The 17,289-nt window shown below is 45.6% G+C and overlaps 3 protein-coding genes and 1 pseudogene across 3 annotated transcripts; 3 read left to right on the top strand and 1 right to left on the bottom strand.

The window, feature by feature from the left end:
* The first annotated feature begins 124 nt into the window (after positions 1-124).
* Positions 125-1,222, top strand: LOC123452924. Its single transcript, XM_045129665.1, has 2 exons — positions 125-433; positions 543-1,222. Exons 1-2 carry the CDS (start codon positions 183-185, stop codon positions 1,210-1,212), a joined length of 921 nt encoding a protein of 306 aa, XP_044985600.1. The 5' UTR covers positions 125-182; the 3' UTR covers positions 1,213-1,222.
* Positions 1,223-3,308: 2,086 nt separating this feature from the next.
* Positions 3,309-8,763, top strand: LOC123397293 (annotated as a pseudogene).
* Positions 8,764-10,975: 2,212 nt separating this feature from the next.
* Positions 10,976-11,683, bottom strand: LOC123452925 (dirigent protein 4-like). Its single transcript, XM_045129666.1, has one exon. The coding sequence runs from the start codon at positions 11,655-11,657 to the stop codon at positions 11,100-11,102; it is 558 nt and encodes a 185-aa protein (XP_044985601.1). The 5' UTR covers positions 11,658-11,683; the 3' UTR covers positions 10,976-11,099.
* Positions 11,684-15,042: 3,359 nt separating this feature from the next.
* Positions 15,043-16,777, top strand: LOC123452923 (UDP-glycosyltransferase 91D2-like). Its single transcript, XM_045129664.1, has one exon. It carries the CDS (start codon positions 15,282-15,284, stop codon positions 16,656-16,658), a length of 1,377 nt encoding a protein of 458 aa, XP_044985599.1. The 5' UTR covers positions 15,043-15,281; the 3' UTR covers positions 16,659-16,777.
* The last annotated feature ends 512 nt before the right edge of the window (positions 16,778-17,289 follow it).

Below are 17,289 nucleotides of genomic sequence, written 5' to 3'. Positions count from 1 at the left end.
TCCCTCGCGTCGCATCTTTCCCATGGCAATGGCACCGCCAGCCAAAACCATTTGGCGCGCATCCAATTCCCTTCTCTTCTTTTCTTTCCCATTATTTTTCTCATCTACAAACCCGTTTCGTTCCCATCATGAAGCGATCCATTTGATTGAGACAGACGTTCTGAGCTCGATCTGTCGGGCAAATGAGGATCATGGTGCGGACGCTCCGCGGGGACAGGGTGGCGCTGGACGTGGACGGCGCGACCACGACCGTGGCGCAGGCCAAGGGCATGGTCATGGCACGGGAGCGCGTCCCCGTGGCCATGCAGCGGCTCTTCTTCGCCGGCTGCCACCTCGACGACGACGACCGCATGCTTGCCGACTACGGCGTCCAGCACGACTCCGTCCTCTTCCTCGGCCTCCGCCTCCGCGCCGCCGACGCCGCCCCGTGTCAGTACGTGCGCGTTTGCTCTGCTCTCGCTCTGCCAAGCATAACTTCCTTTATTCTCCGGCAAGAGACGTTCGCCTGACAAGATCGATCCGTCGTCGTGCTCGCGGTGCAGGGACGAGATGCATAGGTTGCAGCTGCCGGCAGGATTGATCGACACGAAGCACGAAGTGCGTCAGGAGATTGATGTGCATGCCCATGGCCACACGGGCGCGAACGGCGGCGGCGGTGAGGAGCCGGAGAAGGCCAGGGCCAGGAACCTGCCGTCGCGGCGCGCGCTCCGCAAGATCCTCTCGAGGCTGCACGTGGACGCGTGGACGAGGCAGCAAGACGCCAAGCTGCTGGACCTGCTGCAGCGCCACACGGCGGGACGAGGCGGCGGCGTGGGCGAGCTGACCGGCGAGGACTGGTCGGCCATCCGCGCCGAGCTGAACGCGGCCACGGGGTCCGGGTTCCACGTGGAGGAGCTGCAGCGGCGGGTGGGAGAGTTCCGGCGCGAGCTCGAGGCCGTGGGCCGGATCAAGAGCCACCCGCGGTCCGGCTACGACCCGCGCCGCCGGGTCGTCGTCGTCGCCGAGGAGGCCGACTGGAAGCGATACACGCCGCCGGAGAATCCAGAGGCGGCGGCGTGCGAGGGGAGGAGCCCGCGTCTGGTTCAGCTCCGAGCAGTTTTCTGCGGAGACGGGCGTGCCAGCGCCGGCGCCGGCGTGAAAAGCCGGGAGTCGCGGCCGAAGAGATACCTGAACAAGTTGCTGCAGAGTTTTGGGCTTCGATATAAGTTGTAGACAGACCCACCGATCGGTCGATCACACATTCACAGTTCCCATACTGTACAGTTTTTTTTTTTTTTTTTTTTTTTTTTTTTTTTTTTTGCCGTGTGACACTCTGTACAGTTGGATGAACAGGTTGCGGATTTGAACAATTTGTTTCCGTTGGACAAATGATTACTCCCTCCGTTTTTAAATATAAGTTTTTTAAGAGATTTCACTAAATGACTACATATGAAGCAAAATAAGTGAATCTACACTCTAAAGTATATCTATATACATCCGTATGTAGTCCTCTGATGAAACCTTTAAAAATATTTATATTTAGGAACGGATGGAGTAGAAGATAGTAGCTAGCTTTGCCGATTTCAAAAACAACTAGTCCAAACATGTGGTTGGATGGGTAATCGAACGGCTGAGCCTCCTAAACCCGTCATGTCCTTGTAGAATTCATTACGAAAACAAGGAGAGGCTAAGTTAAGTTCACCCGAAAATAAATTTAAGATCTGTCGATCCTTTCAGCCTTCATATGCAGATCCAACAGTGGAGATGCCTTCTTCTACCTCCACCCCCCCCCTCGCTGTTCATCTTCTACCTCCGTCCTATCCAAGCACCGCTATCCATGGCTAGTTTTTAGGTCGTATTTCAGTATTATATCTTTCTTTTACGGTCTCATTCGATGTCAAGTTCGATATATTCCGGTCATTATAAACCCGTTTTAGCCATCTGTTATGCACTGAAGCTTCTTGAGGCTTCCGTTAAATATGCCCAACGCATCTGAGACAATGTTGCACAAGCTTCTATTCAATCAGTGCTATCCCAACTCTATATCATGTATGTGATTATTTTAACTTGATCGGTTTTATAAGAAAGTAAAAAAATATTTATTGAAAGTTTTAGAAAATGTATTTTTTCCTATATATTCATGATGAAATTAATTGCACCGATAAATATTTAGAAAAGAATAGTTGATCAGTGATATTTGAAAAATCTTAGTCTCTCGACTGATGGCGGTGAGTATTTGAAACTTCAGCAAATGTGGTGGCAAACCATTGCTGCCTCAAATGTGATGGTTTTTGTAACTTGATGATTACAACAAAATAAAAAATAATACTTAAATATACCAAATGCATTAGAGATGATTTTGAAGAGAATAACTATAAGTAACATGTTGTAAATGTAAATCCTAGTAAGAGAGGGTATAGTATATTTTTAAATAACAGGCAAAACATTGTTTCACAATTAGTGATTGGGTTATTAGAAAATTAGATTTAAAAGCTCTAATGGCTGAGGCCCAAAGTACCTTCGTCTGAACTTGTACTATACACTAGAGGGTATATAATTGCACTTAATCGTGAGAATATCGTTGTATGGTTAGAAGTTTATTTGAAATAATTGGCAATTATGATAAATAATATTGCGATCATGACAATATGACAATAGGATTCAAAACATGAAATGAGTACCCCGCAAAAAAATAACTACTGCCTCTATACCTAAATACTCCCTCCATCACGATTTAGAATGCACAGTTAAATTTACGTGCGTTTTCACAATAGACAATGTTTAAGGCGTCAATATAATTAGTACTACTAATTAGTAATACTCATGTATGCATGGCCGTGTTAATTTCTTGTCGGATACTCCGAGGAGCAAATCGCGTCAGGTATAGACGGGCTTATTCCAGCGGCTGACGAAGCCTGGAAGGACCTGGGTGACGCTGAAGAGGACAAACTCGAGGTAGTACGACGGGTTGTCCATCGGCGCACATCACAGAACGCCATTAAGCCATGGAAAGGTCCTCTACCAAAGGTGCGTTTACCGGCCATTACTCTAGCGGATTTCTTTCTAAAGTGCAAAAATGAGCCTATTAGAGGAAAGCACGGACGACCGACGGTCAAAGGAAGGCAGCCGGCGGCCACATTGTTCCGATCGGAGTCCAGATCCGAGAAGGAAGATCAGAGCGTTTGAATCGTTTGATGTGCCAAGATGGGCCAGAAAAAACGAGTTGTGGACAAGTGGCGGCTGGGTATACGGCCCAGTTTGCTACGGGATCGGTGTCCTCGACGGATAAGATTACATCACGTATCGTCGGGGTAGAGTACGGATCGGCCATGGTATTGCCTGGAATATTATCGCATCCACAACCAAGGTTCCCGTCTCGATCTGGGAGGGCTCGGCGTATCCCGTTCTGGAATTCGATGACGGTGCCTCGTCCTGAGGCTTCGGCGGCGGCGCAGGCAGAGCAGCACGCGGCGGCTACCATTGCTGCACCTATGGGAGCAGGAGATCCTGGGGCTGCAGGTGTTACGGCAGGTCAGCGAGATGTTGCTGAACATCGTGACCACCAGGGGCAGGGGCTCAAAACTGCTGGTAGAGCAGGGCCTGCTGCTGTCCATCAGGGACGCGGCTTCAATCAGTCTGGCAGGGGCGGTCCTGCAGCCATGGGTAACAGAGGGGGCGGTGGGTATCAGGGCTACAGGCATTACAATAACCAATGGAACGAGTTCAACGGCCGCTCGAACTGGAATGCAGGAGGGGGTCATGGTGGTGGAGGAAACCAATGGCATCGCCCCTTTCAGCCACCGGAAGGGAATTTCGTTGAAGGTACTAGAGGGGAAAACTTTAGGCAACGAGGGGGTGCCGGAGTTCGTAACTATGGCAGAAATAACACAGGGCCAATGTGGAAGGAAGTTTTACCTTCCGGCGGAGGGGAGGTGCAGAAAAACAGTACATCCACGGAGTATTCGCAGCATAAAAACTCCGAGGACAGGGAAGTGGCGAGAGTGAATAAGGCTGCTCGCAAAAAGGAGAAGCTTATGTGCTATAGGTGTGGGGTGTCGGGCACTTTGTGGTGGATTGCACAACTATTTTATGTGATATTTGTTTGAAGCCTGGACATACAAAGGCTGCATGTCCCTTGCTTCTAGTTCCCAAGCCAATTATGAACATCTATGGGGTTTGTCATAGCAAACTAATGTTCTTTGAGACGCCAGGATCTTCTTCGGTCCTTTCCCCTCCTCGTCTTGAGAGTTCAAGGACGGGCATGGTAAAAGTGACTAATGGTGAGTTGACTGTCGAACGAGTTTCTCAACAGATGAAAAAGCTTGTTTCTGAGACATATAATTGGGATCCGATAAGGGTAGATGATAATTCCTATCAGGTGGAGTTCCCTAGAAGAGAAGACCTGCAACGCTTACTCACATTTGGTGTTAGTAAGGTCAGTGGGAGCAAATGCCTACTGGAGTTCGAGGAATGTATTAAACCTGCACCACAGGGTATTCGGTTACAGAAGAGGTGCATCAGATTTTCAGGTATTCCAGAGATTCTCCTCAATAACTTCCTTATCGTATGGAGCTTGGGTTCGTTGATTGAGAAGACTGAGAAGGTGGATATGCCATTTACTCGTAAAAGGGGGATTGCAAGATTGCTTGTGATGGTGCTTGACGTGGAGAAGATACCAGATTTTGCTCCATGGTCATATGATGGGCTGCACTATGACCTCGATGTGGAGGTTGAGGAGGTGGTTCATCAGAAAACACAGGATGGCGATGTGCTCATGGCTGATGGCGAGGATAGAGATAGAGATCGTAGTGATGCTAATCAGGATAGGACTCCAGAGGCACCAACGGATAACATCAGCCCATCCTTGCCTAAATCTAATAAACCGAGTGTCACAGGGGGTGCTACGTCCTCTTCTCATGTGCACATGGCTGAACAGAGGTTTGGGTCGTTCAAGGTAATGTCAAGCTTAGGAGAGGAGGTTCGTGAAAAGGCGTGTGAACAGCCGAGTGTTCAGGAGAGATCTTATGCACTCGGTACCTCATATGGGAGGGGTTCCCCTATGCACATTCCTAATGAGAAGGATGATATGCAGTGTACTGCAGTCATTCCGAAAGTGGATCCCAATTTGTCTATTGCTGCTAATCTGAAGAAGCACATGGAGGCTGCAGACACACCTAGACCGGAGTCAACTTTCTATACACCTGCTGTTCGGAACGAGAGGTCGGCCACCAGGGCAGATTCTGAGCCGCAGCAGGAGTGTTCAAACGAAGCAACCCCGCCCCCCTCTCATAATACTGTTGCTGATGAGCCAATGTCTTGGTGCAAGGACAATAGCTTTTCAAGCAGGAAGGATAACAATGAGTTTTCCAAAGAGGATGTGATCTCTTTTGGTGGGATTCCTGATCCGTCCGCAGAAGATAGACGCTTCAGTCAGCGGATTCAGGAGAAGCCTGATGCCGATGATATGTCCATGGGGCGTGCTATGAGGGCTGCCAAGATTCGAGACGCTGAGATGACTACAGGTATGGTCATTGAAAATACTCCTTCAATTCTAAATTTTTCTGATTTAGAGATTGTGAACAAAGCTAGCGACATAGGAATATCTCTGGGTTCATCCTCTAAAAACATAGCTAAATCCATCAATGACATGCTTGATTTAGAGACGGATAGAAACATTGAGTTTATTAAAAATTTAGCTGCGTTAAAACCAATGACTGAATCGGATATTAACGAGTTAGGAGGGGTAGAACTCCAAAATATATGTGATTCATTATTACATGAAGAGGCCGAAGAAAACGAAGTGGATAATACGGATTCGGAGGGGTATATGGCCTCTTCGAAAGCCAATGTTTATCCACAACCAAAAATACATTCGGAGGAGACCAACTGTATTCACGGAAAACCAAAAAGACCTTGGAAAAGGAAGGTTTTTCCTGTATCAGCGGTAAGAAGCGCGAGAGTGAAGCAAAAGAAAAAAATTCTACGATGAAATATGAAAGGAATTTTTTGGAATAGCAGAGGTCTTGCGGACTTGGCTAAAAAAAGATTCCTTCTGGAGGCATCTCTAGAATATAAGCTAGATTTTATGGCTATACAAGAAACCGGAAGGGATAATTTCACACCTCAATTTTTAACTTCTTTATCAGGAGGGGTCGAGTTCGATTGGCATTGTTTTCCACCAAGGGGAAGATCCGATGGGATCTTACTTGGGGTCAAGTGTGAGACTCTAGAGGTGATGAGCGTGGTATTTGGGGAGTTCACCGTCAAATTTTGTGTGTGGTCGAAAGTTGATGGCTTCAAATGGGCTCTGGTTGTTGTATATGGGGCGGCACAACCACAACTCAAACCTGATTTTCTAGCAGATCTGGTTAGAATTTGTGGGAACGAAACGCTGCCAATTTTGGTGGGAGGAGATTTTAATATCGTTCGAAGGCAGGATGAAAAAACAATGATAATTTTGACACTAGATGGTCAATGATGTTTAATATGGTTATTGAAAGCCTAAATCTGCGAGAGATTGAGCTTACTGGTAGACAATTCACATGGGCTAACTCATTACCTGTGCCAACATATGAAAAGCTGGATCGGGTTCTCTCTAGTGTTGATTGGGAGCAGAAGTACCCTTTGGTTAATGTGCATGCCTTACAGAGAGCTATTTCAGATCACGCTCCTATTTTGGTTGACTCAGGGGAGGGCAGCCATATGGGCAATAAGAATTCTTTCTCATTTGAACTAAGCTGGTTCGAAAAAGAGGGTTTCACGGATCTAATAGCTACCGAATGGGCTAGAGATTTAGGAGGTGCTACCAATGTAGAAATTTGGCAAAACAAAATCAGAAATCTACGCCAATTTCTAAGAGGGTGGGCGAAAAATCAGAGTGGTACTTATAAAAAAGAGAAACAAAGACTCACCACTCTCATTGAGGATTTAGACATTAAGGTCGAGTCGGTCCAACTAAGTTTGTCTGAAAGAAATATTAAGAATGATGCTGAGATCAAACTACAAAAACTTTTGAGAGAGGAAGAGCTCAAATGGGCTAGTGGAGCTAAGGTGATGAACGTCGCCTATGGGGATGATAACATTAAATTCTTTCATATGATTGCAAATGGCAAACATCGAAAGAAGAAAATTATCCAGCTAGAACAAGATGAAGGAACAATTATAGGACATGAGAATTTAAAATCTTATATATGTGAATATTATAAGAGTCTTTTTAGTGCACCTAGGGAGTCGACGATATCCTTAGATGAAAACAAGGTTAACGATATACCTCAACTCAATGCACAGGAGAATGATGTTTTATCGACCCCATTTATAGAAAAAGAGGTGTATGAAGCAATTACTAGCATGAAACAAAATATAGCGCCGGGACCTGATGGGTTTCCGGCAGAGTTTTATAAAAAGTGTTGGCACCTGATTAAGGGGGATCGCATGCCTATGTTCCAAGATTTGTTCAATGGACAATTACAGTTATTCCACCTTAACTTTGGAACAATTACGCTGTTGCCAAAAAAGGCGGATGCTATGCGTATTCAGCAGTTTAGACCGATTTGCTTACTTAATGTCAGTTTCAAAATTTTCACAAAGGTTGCCACTAATAGATTAACGAAGATAGAAGATTCTGTGGTTTAGCCAACACAGTCGGCGTTTATGCCAGGGAGACACATCTTGGAGGGTGTGGTTGTCTTGCATGAAACGGTCCACGAAATGCACACAAAAAAACTAGACGGAGTTATTTTTAAAGTGGACTTTGAGAAAGCGTATGATAAAGTCAAATGGTCTTTCCTGCAACAAGCCTTACGGATGAAAGGATTCAATGAAAGATGGAGAAACCAGGTTGATACTTTCATCCATAAAGGGAGTGTAGGAGTGAAGGTAAATGATGACATTGGTCACTACTTCCAAACGCATAAGGGGTTAAGACAGGGTGACTCAATGTCTCCGGTGTTGTTTAACATAGTAGCAGATATGTTGACAATACTTATTGATAGGGCCAAACACATGGGTCATGTAGGTGGTTTAATTCCACATTTGATTGATGGGGGTATTTCCATTTTACAAAATGCAGATGATACAATTATTTTCATGGAGCATGATATGCAGAAAGCGATTAATATGAAATTGGTATTATGTTTATTTGAACAACTGTCAGGGTTAAAAATAAACTTTATCAAAAGTGAACTCATTTGCTTTGGAAAAGCAAAAGAGGAGCAGGATGCTTATAGACAGTTATTTGGATGTCAAATAGGAGTACTTCCAATTAACTACCTTGGGATTCCGATTCATCATAGGCGACTAACAATTAAAGAGTGGAAATGCATTGAAGAACGATTTGAAAAGAAATTAAGCTGCTGGAAGGGTAAGCTTATGTCCTATGGAGGAAGGCTGGTGTTAATTAATTCGGTGTTAACAAGCCTACCCATGTTCTTATTGTCTTTCTTTGAGATACCCGTAGGGGTACGAAAAAGATTAGATTTTTACAGATCGCGGTTCTTTTGGCAAAGTGATGATAATAAGAAGGAATACAGATTGGCGCGTTGGGATATAATCTGCAGACCCAAAGACCACGAAGGATTGGGCATAGAGAATCTGGAAGTAAAAAACAGATGTCTACGCAGTAAATGGTTGTATAGATTATCCACAGAGACAGAAGGAATGTGGATTCAAATAATTAAAAATAAATATCTGAGCTCAAAATCACTAGCGCAGGTTACTGCTAGACCTGATGACTCACCTTTTTGGAAAGGGTTAATGAAGATTAAGTTAATTTCTTTCAGAGGGTGATATTTATTGTAGGGAATGGTGCATCAACAAGATTTTGGGATGATACTTGGCTTGGACATACTCCGCTAGCAGTACAATACCCCATGCTTTACAATATTGTTCAACGTAAACAAGACTATGTGTCCACAATGTTACAATCGATTCCTCTTAATATAAACTTCCGACGGTCTTTAGTAGGAGTACGTTGGGAGGCATGGTTGCATTTGGTAAGAAGGATTATGAACGTACAATTATCTGTCCAACCGCATAAGATTCGTTGGATATTATCTGTGAATGGTGTCTTCTGTGTGAAGTCCATGTATACGGATCTGATTAACACAGGACCTTTACTTAGATCAGTTCAGATTTGGAAAGTCAAAATACCCCTAAGAATCAAGATTTTCATGTGGTTTTTGCACAAAGGTGTGATTTTGACCAAAGATAATATAATTAAACGTAGTTGGAGAGGCAGATCTAAGTGTTGTTTTTGTGACCAGGATGAAACAAAAACACATTTGTTCTTACATTGCCCTCTTACAAAATTACTTTGACGCACTGTGCATATAGCTTTTAATGTGCCCCCACCTACATGCATTAATGCGATATTCGCAACGTGGCTCAATGGAGTAGACGTGCGAATTTCTAGACTGATTAGGATTGGAGTATGTGCTCTTTTTTGGGCTATATGGAACACCAGGAATGGTTTGATTTTTAATGGCAACAAATTCAATAACTTTTTGCAGGTCATTTACAAAGCAACTTATTGGATCCATACGTGGTCATTACTCAGTCATGTGGACTCCAGGGAGCTTATGGATATTGGGTGCAACCGATGGGAGATGGTCGCACGGGTTATCTTCAACCGGTTTGGATGGCATGTTAGCAATAGACTAGGTGTATAGACATCGGAGTCTATTATTATTTTCGCCGGATGCGGCAGTTCGCTCTTTTATTTTTATTTTGTTCATTGCGAGATGCAATTTATTTTGGAACCTAGATTATACTTTGTTATTTTAATAATATGGCTGCATGCATCGATTGATGCAGAGGCCGGAGGTCAAGCCTTCATTTCCAAAAAAAAACAAAAAAAAATCTCACAACCAATCAATAACTACCTAGGTTTCAAAGATTTTTTAAGCATGTCTAAATGAGTGTGACCATGGTCAAATGGTCATAGTTCCAAGTTTTGGAGGAGGTGAAAAGTTGTATATTAGTTAGTTCACTAAAGTAATATTTGAAAAATGTTTAGATCACTAAAGTCAAAAAATGTTTAGATCACTAAAGTAGTGATCGGTGCTATCCCAACTCTATATCATGATGAAATTAATTGTATCAATAAATATTTAGAAAAGAATAGTTGATCAGTGATATTTGAAAAATCTTAGTCTCTGGACCGGTGGCGGTGAGTATTTGAAACTTCAGCAAATGTGGTGGCAAACCATTGCTGCCTCAAACGTGATGGTTTTTGTAACTTGATGATTACAACAAAATAAAAAATAATACTTAAATATACCAAATGCATTAGAGATGATTTTGAAGAGAATAACTATAAGTAACATGTTGTCAATATAAATCCTAGTAAGAGACGACATAATATTTTTTTAAATAACGGGCAAAACATTGTTTCACAATTAATGATTGGGTTATTAGAAAATTAGATTTAAAAGCCCTAATGGCTAAGGTCCAAAGTACCTTCGTCTAAACTTGTACTATACTCTAGAGGGTATATAATTGCACGTAATCGTGAGAATATCGTTGCATGGTTAAAAGCTTATTTGAAATAATTGGCAATTATGATAAATAATATTGCGATCATGGGAATTAGATAACAATATGATTCAAAACATGGCATGAGTACCCCGCAATTTTTTTTTTACTGCCTGTGTATCTAAATACTCCCTCCGTCATGGTTTAAAAAACATAATTAAATTTACGTGTTAATTTCTTACCTCATGAGGCATATGAGTATTGTTGATGTTATTTTTTAACTCATCTCACAGTCATTCGATAATTACCTAGGTTTTAAAGATTTTTCAAACACGTCCTTCAAACTGTGACGAAGGGAGTAAATGTAGTTGGTGAGAAATAGTAGTAAATGAGTGTGACCATGGTCAAATGGTCATGGTTCCACGTTTTGGAGGAGGTGAAAAGTTGTATCCGTTCATCGTGAAATTAAATGCACCCTGTAAATCTTTTCTTTTGGTGACGGGAAATTCGCAGGGCAATGGGAAGTTTACAGTGTACTGTAACGAGAGTACGGCTGTGCAAACCAGCAGACAAGCACGGAGCAAGAAAAACCAGGAGCATCAGGCCTCCATCACGCACGTTTTTATATGGTCATAACCACCGGAGCATCATCACTGGTGCAGGAGCGTGACGTTGTACTCGATGATGGCGTCGCCGTTGCCGGTGTTGAGGTAGTGCGTGCGGAGCAGCGCGAAGCCGCGTGCCATCCGGAAGGCGCCGCGGCCGCCGACGACGGCGAGCTCCCTGCCGTCGCCGTCCGCGACGGGGTTGCGCGAGAAGACGACGAAGGAGCTGCCGTTGTAGTCGTTGAGGGCGAAGTCGATGCCGAGGACGAGGCCCAGCGCGTGCCTGCCCGTGGAAGCGTAGAGGCCCTGCGCGCTGCCGACGACCCTGGACGTCCGCTCGGGGCCCTCGGTGAGCACGTCGTCGACGACGTAGACGGAGCTGAAGGGCGTGGGGTCGCCGGGCCTCGGCGTGGCGCCGGCGCCGCGGGCCACGGGGACGGCCGTCGGGTCCCGGCCGCTGAGGGTGTCGTGCAGGTAGAAGTGCAGGTTGGTGACCTTCTCCTTGCCTAACCGGAACCGGTGGGCGTGGGCGTCGGCGGCGTTGCGCGGGTGGAAGGCGAGGAGGAGGAGGAGGACGGCGAGCACGGACAGAGTCCTCCTCATGGCGTTCTCCGTTTTCAAGAACTGAATCTCGTTTTGTATGAGTCCGGAGCTTTGGTTTTGCATTGCATTTTTATAGGCGTATCTACAGAACTAAAGAAGGAAACTAATAATGGTGGAATACGCTCCGTTGGTAGGATGACAGCAGTACTGGAGTACAAAGAGAAGGAATTTACACGACCATAATTTCCAGAATCAAGGCGCCTAAAATGGTGCCATGCGTAATATTGATGGCCATATCTATTGGCCTGGCCGCAAATAATGACCGGAGAGGGGATCACTAGGAAACCTGTCTCGATTCACTGCTTCACCGGACAAGCCAAGACGAGCGACTCATCATCACTACGCCATAGGAATTCAGAGCTGAAAACTACCGACAGGTAAAATTAGTACTCTCTCCGAATCCAGAATTACTTATCACACAAATATATAAAAATGAATGTATCTAAAACTAAAATACATCTAGATACATCCATTTCTATAACAAGTATTTCCGGACGGAGGGAGTACAATGTATAGGACACAACATGCAGCAGAATGTAATTCCCAGAATTACCCATTACTAAGAGCATACCCTATAAAAACACAAACTGGAATACGGATTAAAAAAAGTATTTTAAAGTTAATTTTAGCTACGCCTAAACAGAAACTGTAAAACTGCGGTAAAGAGCTCCTTCCTCCGGTCTGATGACCGCCGCCCCTTCCTCCAACCGGCCGCGTCCAACCCCGTCGACCGCGCCTCGTTGCCCGTTGGCCGCGGCCACGCCCCAGGACGCCGCCGGCCGTGCCCAGCCTCGCCGGCCACGCCTTGTCGTCCGCCGGTCATGCCCCGTCGCCTCCGTTGTCAGCGTCTTGCTCTGTTGCCAACCGCATCGGCCGAGCCGTGCCCTTTGCCTGCCGCGTTGGGAGGATTCTGGCGGACAGGCTGAGGTCATGGGAGGCCATGGCAAGGTCGAGCTCATCCAGTTCAAAACGTTGGCGATCGATTGCGGCGTCAAGCGTCCTTTTCTAACGCGCGTTGATGAATTTCGACAAATTTAGAACGAATTCTGGCAAACTCCGCGACGACATGTTTGCTCCGACGTGGTTTGACCGGTATACAGAGCCCCTTAGAATCGGCCTTCCAACTTAAAAAATAAGGGTTTCGGGTGTGGCTTTACCGCACCCCTTAAAAAATTTACCAGTTGGACCACTTTTATGATTTTTGTTCTGCATACTTTTTGCGACTAAAACTGTAAAACGCAAAAAAATTACGGGTTGGACAACTTTTATGGTTTTTGTTCTGCATACTTTTTGCGAGCAAAACTATAAAACGCAAAAAAAAATACGGGTTTGATCATTTATACGGGTCTGCTAAAGATGCTCTAAGAAGGAGCCAACCATGGGTGATGGGTTACATCCAAAACGATGGAATCACAAAGTACTTGTCATATGATATATCGACACCTTGCAAGAGTGAGCACGTCGGTCCGTGAGGCTGATACCGTGGTGCTTGCCGCCGACGTGAGCAGACACTGTCGCCATTGCGCAAGCACTCCCTTTCCTCGGTTTTCTCGGGCCATAGCTGCTCGACGACACAGTGCTCGCCGCGCTCCACCGTGTGCACGAGGATGGCCTCGAGGTACCTCCAACCCCAGTCATTGAAATAATATAAAATCATCTACAGTCGAACATAGCAAATATAACCCTCTAAACGTCCGGAGACGCGTCCGGTCAGTGACTGGACGTGTCCCTTGTATGTCTCAAAAAAACTTCATCGACTTTAAAAAAGTACATAAATTTGAAGAAAAAGTTCACTCATTTAAATAAAAAAAAGGAAAATCAAACGAAAACCTTTTTAAGAAACTAGAAAAAGAACAAAAAAAAGGAAACGAAACCGTTTCCAAAAAACAAATGATAAGAAAGAAGACAAGTAATGAAAAGCTAGAAGTAACACGAAAGGCATATGGCTGAGTTAGCGCAGCGTTCTGGTGGCTAGGAAGTTGCGGTTCGAATCGTGTGCATGCAGTATTCTTTTAAGCACTCTGAACGAAAAAAGGAAAAAGGAAGAAGGATGGGCCGAGCCCAGCTAACGCTGCTGCAGGCGCCGGTTAGTAGAAACCGAAATAACCGGGATTGCCGTGATTGGTTAAGGGACGAAAGGGCTATTCCTATTTGACGCATTTTGCGCTAAGTAGACGACCGTTCGCACAGAACCGATCAAGCAAGCCAGGGAACTGGGGTAGCCCATCTAAGAAGCGAACGAGTACATCAAATCCGAGTTTGGGAACATTTTGAAAGGTTCCAACCTGGTTTTTATAGTTCTGGGAACATTCCAAAAAAATCCAAACCATTTCTTACTAGTATTTCGATTTTTTTCCTTTTTTTTCTCTTTCCTTTTTTGTACCTATTATTTTCTAATTTTCTGTTCATATTTTCACAACTTTTTCCGAAAAAATGTGGATTTCCATAAGTAATTTCGTTTCATAAACTAGTTCGCTACTTTTAAAGAATTTCCATATTTCCGAATTTTGTTCAGAAGATTCAAAAACCGTTCTAGTTAGAGTTGTTTATGTTTTAAAATTTTGTTTGGGAGTTTTAAAAAATGTTCCCGTTTCAAAAATTATTTTCAATTTTCAATAAATGTTAGTGTTTCCATTTTTTGTTCCGTAGTTAAAAAAAGCTCTATTTTTTCACAAAAAAAATTTGCTTTCCGAATTTTAGTTTGGAATTTCAGAAAATGTTCCCGTTTTGGAAAACAATATTGTTTCCAAATTTTGTTCCAGAGTTTCAAAATTTGTTCGTGTTTTCCAAAAAATTGGAATTTCAGAAAATGTTCTTGTTTTGAAAAGTGTTTGCGTATTAATGTTTCTCAGAGTTAAAAAAAAGAATTCTCAAAAATGGTCACGTTTTCGAAAATATTTTGTTATTTAAATTTAATTCACAAATTAAAAGGTGTTAGTGTTTCATAAAACATTCCCTTTCTTTTAAAACAAATGAAAAAAAGAAATTTAAAGAATACTCGGATCTTCGGAGGTTTTGGTTCTTAACTATTTCGCGCAATGCAATATTCAGATAGGTATGTTAGCTCAACTGGTAATAGCAGGTCTTTGGGAACTGGGGTCTTCCGTTCGGTCCATAATTTGTCGCAAAGAGTAACATATAGAAGGTCCCGAGAAAAAAAGGTAAGTCTCCTTCAGTCTCGTAATATAAAAAATATTTTCAATGTTATGTTAATATAAAAATGTTATGTTAAAAATGTTACTGAAGTGCTTTCTATGTTTCTAAATGTAAGTATTTTTAGAGGTTTCATTAAAAGACTACATACGGATGTATATAGATATATTTTTAATCTCAATTTACTCATTTTGTTTTATATATAGTCTTCTAATTAAATTTGTAAAAAGACTTATATTTAGGAACCAAGGAAATAGGACAGAGGGAGTATGACGTGGATGTAGCATTTTGGGAGTAGAAGAGTCCTACTTGACTACCACGGCCGCGCGTGGAAAGTAAACGTCGACACTACCCACCAAAAACGGACCAGCCAACAAATCTCATTCCGCCCAGTCCATGGCGTGAGCAGAGCACTGAACACGAACAGAGCACAGTCCAAGTGGACGAGCAATCTAGCCCCTGATCCCCGCCATGGACAGCGCCGGGTCCTCCTCCTCGCCGCTGCGCATCGTGATCGTCCCGTGGCTCGCGCTGGGCCACCTGCTCCCGTGCCTGGAGCTCGCCGAGCGGCTCGCCTCCCGGGGCCACCGCGTGTCCTACGTCTCCACGCCGCGCAACCTCGCGCGCCTCCCGCCGCCGGCGCCGCGCGTGGAGCTCGTCGCGCTCCCGCTGCCGCGCGTGGACGGCCTCCCCGACGGCGCCGAGTCCACCAACGACGTCCCGGCACACCAGCGGGAGCTCCACTGGAAGGCCTTCGACGGCCTCGCCGCGCCCTTCGCGGGGTTCCTGGCCGCCGCCTGCGTCGGCGAGGCCACGAGGCCTCACTGGGTAGTCGCCGACACCTTCCACCACTGGGCCGCCGCCGCCGCCCTCGAGCACCGTGTGCCGTGCGCGATGCTCCCCCCGACCGCTGCTCTGATCGCCACCGTGCTCAGTCACAGCCAGCCGTCGGAGCATAGCGGACCTCCCCGTTACGAACGAGAGGGGAGGGAGCCGATTTACAGCCACCATGGCGTGTCGGGCATGTCCATCATGGAGCGCCTGTTGTTGACGAAGGAGAGGTGCACGGTCGTGGCCATCCGGAGCTGCGTCGAGTGGGAGCCCGAGTCGTTCCCGCTGGCGGCGACGATCCTCGGCAAGCCGGTGGTTCCCCTCGGCCTTCTGCCGCCGTCAGCCTACGCAGCCCGCCGTGCCGCCGCCAACGGGGCAGAGCATGCCACCGTGCACTGGCTGAACGCGCAACCTCCCGGCTCGGTGGTGTACGTGGCGATGGGGAGCGAGGTGCCGCTGCGCGTGGAGCAGGTGCGCGAGCTGGCCCTCGGGCTGGAGCTCTCCGGGATAGGCTTCCTCTGGGCTCTCAGGAAGCCCAGCGGCGCCGGCGCCGCCGTCCTCAACGCCGACATCCTCCCTCCTGGTTTCCAAGAGCGCACGCGTGGCCAGGGGGTGGTGACCACGGAGTGGGTTCCGCAGATGAGCATCCTGGCGCACGCGGCCGTGGGCGGGTTCCTGACGCACTGCGGCCGGAGCTCGCTGATCGAGGGCCTCCTGTTCGGGCACCCGCTCGTCATGCTGCCCATCTTCGGCGACCAAGGGCCCAACGCGCGGCAAATGGAGGCGAAGACGGTGGGGCTTCAGGTGGCGAGGGACGAGGACGACGGCTCGTTCGACCGCCATGGCGTCGCGGCGGCGGTCCGGGCCGTCATGGTTGAGGGAGAGGCCAGGAGCGGCTTCTTGGCAGGCGCAGCGAAGATGCAGGAGGTGGTAGCCGATAGAGAGCGGCATGAGAGATACATCGACGAGTTTGTACAGCAGCTTAGATGTTACTCTGACGCAGGTGCAACAAACTGATGGGAATTTCACTGTTCTTATTTGTGTGAATCTCCCGGGTTGAGTCATCAGCGTCAAACCTAATGGCCGGCGTTGGATGTTTATCAGATATTCTCTAAAGCATTCCAGACCTTCAGTGACTCGTCCATGTGCTGCGACCTCTATTCTCTTAAGAAACATACTATGAATTTTTTGCACAACCTTTTATACAATCTAAAAAATGCATCAGATTCCACTATCAAAAGATGATCGCCACACATTATTAACACTGATCCAACGATCTTTGTCAAAACATCAATCACTACATAATACTAGATGATGCCCCGCACGTTGCTGCGAAAAACTTGTTACAAAATATATATGGATAAATGTTAAAAAAAACTAATGTTAATGTAAAAACCATTATAAAAATGTCGCTTAATTACCTAGAAAAAATTTCAGGTATGTTTTGTATGAAGAGATTAATAACAAAATAACTTATGGCTACATGCATAACTTGATGATGTGACATTGTTGCATGAAGAGGAAAATTGGATAGTGGGTTCTAGCTATTTACGAATATAAGATAAGTGAAAACCGAGTTAATAGCCAGAGCTAGAGATTAAGATTAAACCACAAATTAGCTACAGGTGTGTACTGGAAACAGTTATTA

This window comes from Hordeum vulgare, chromosome 5H (assembly GCF_904849725.1).
Source record: "Hordeum vulgare subsp. vulgare chromosome 5H, MorexV3_pseudomolecules_assembly, whole genome shotgun sequence".
Taxonomy (NCBI): Eukaryota; Viridiplantae; Streptophyta; class Magnoliopsida; order Poales; family Poaceae; genus Hordeum; species Hordeum vulgare.
This window is presented reverse-complemented; position numbering and strand designations above follow the sequence as displayed.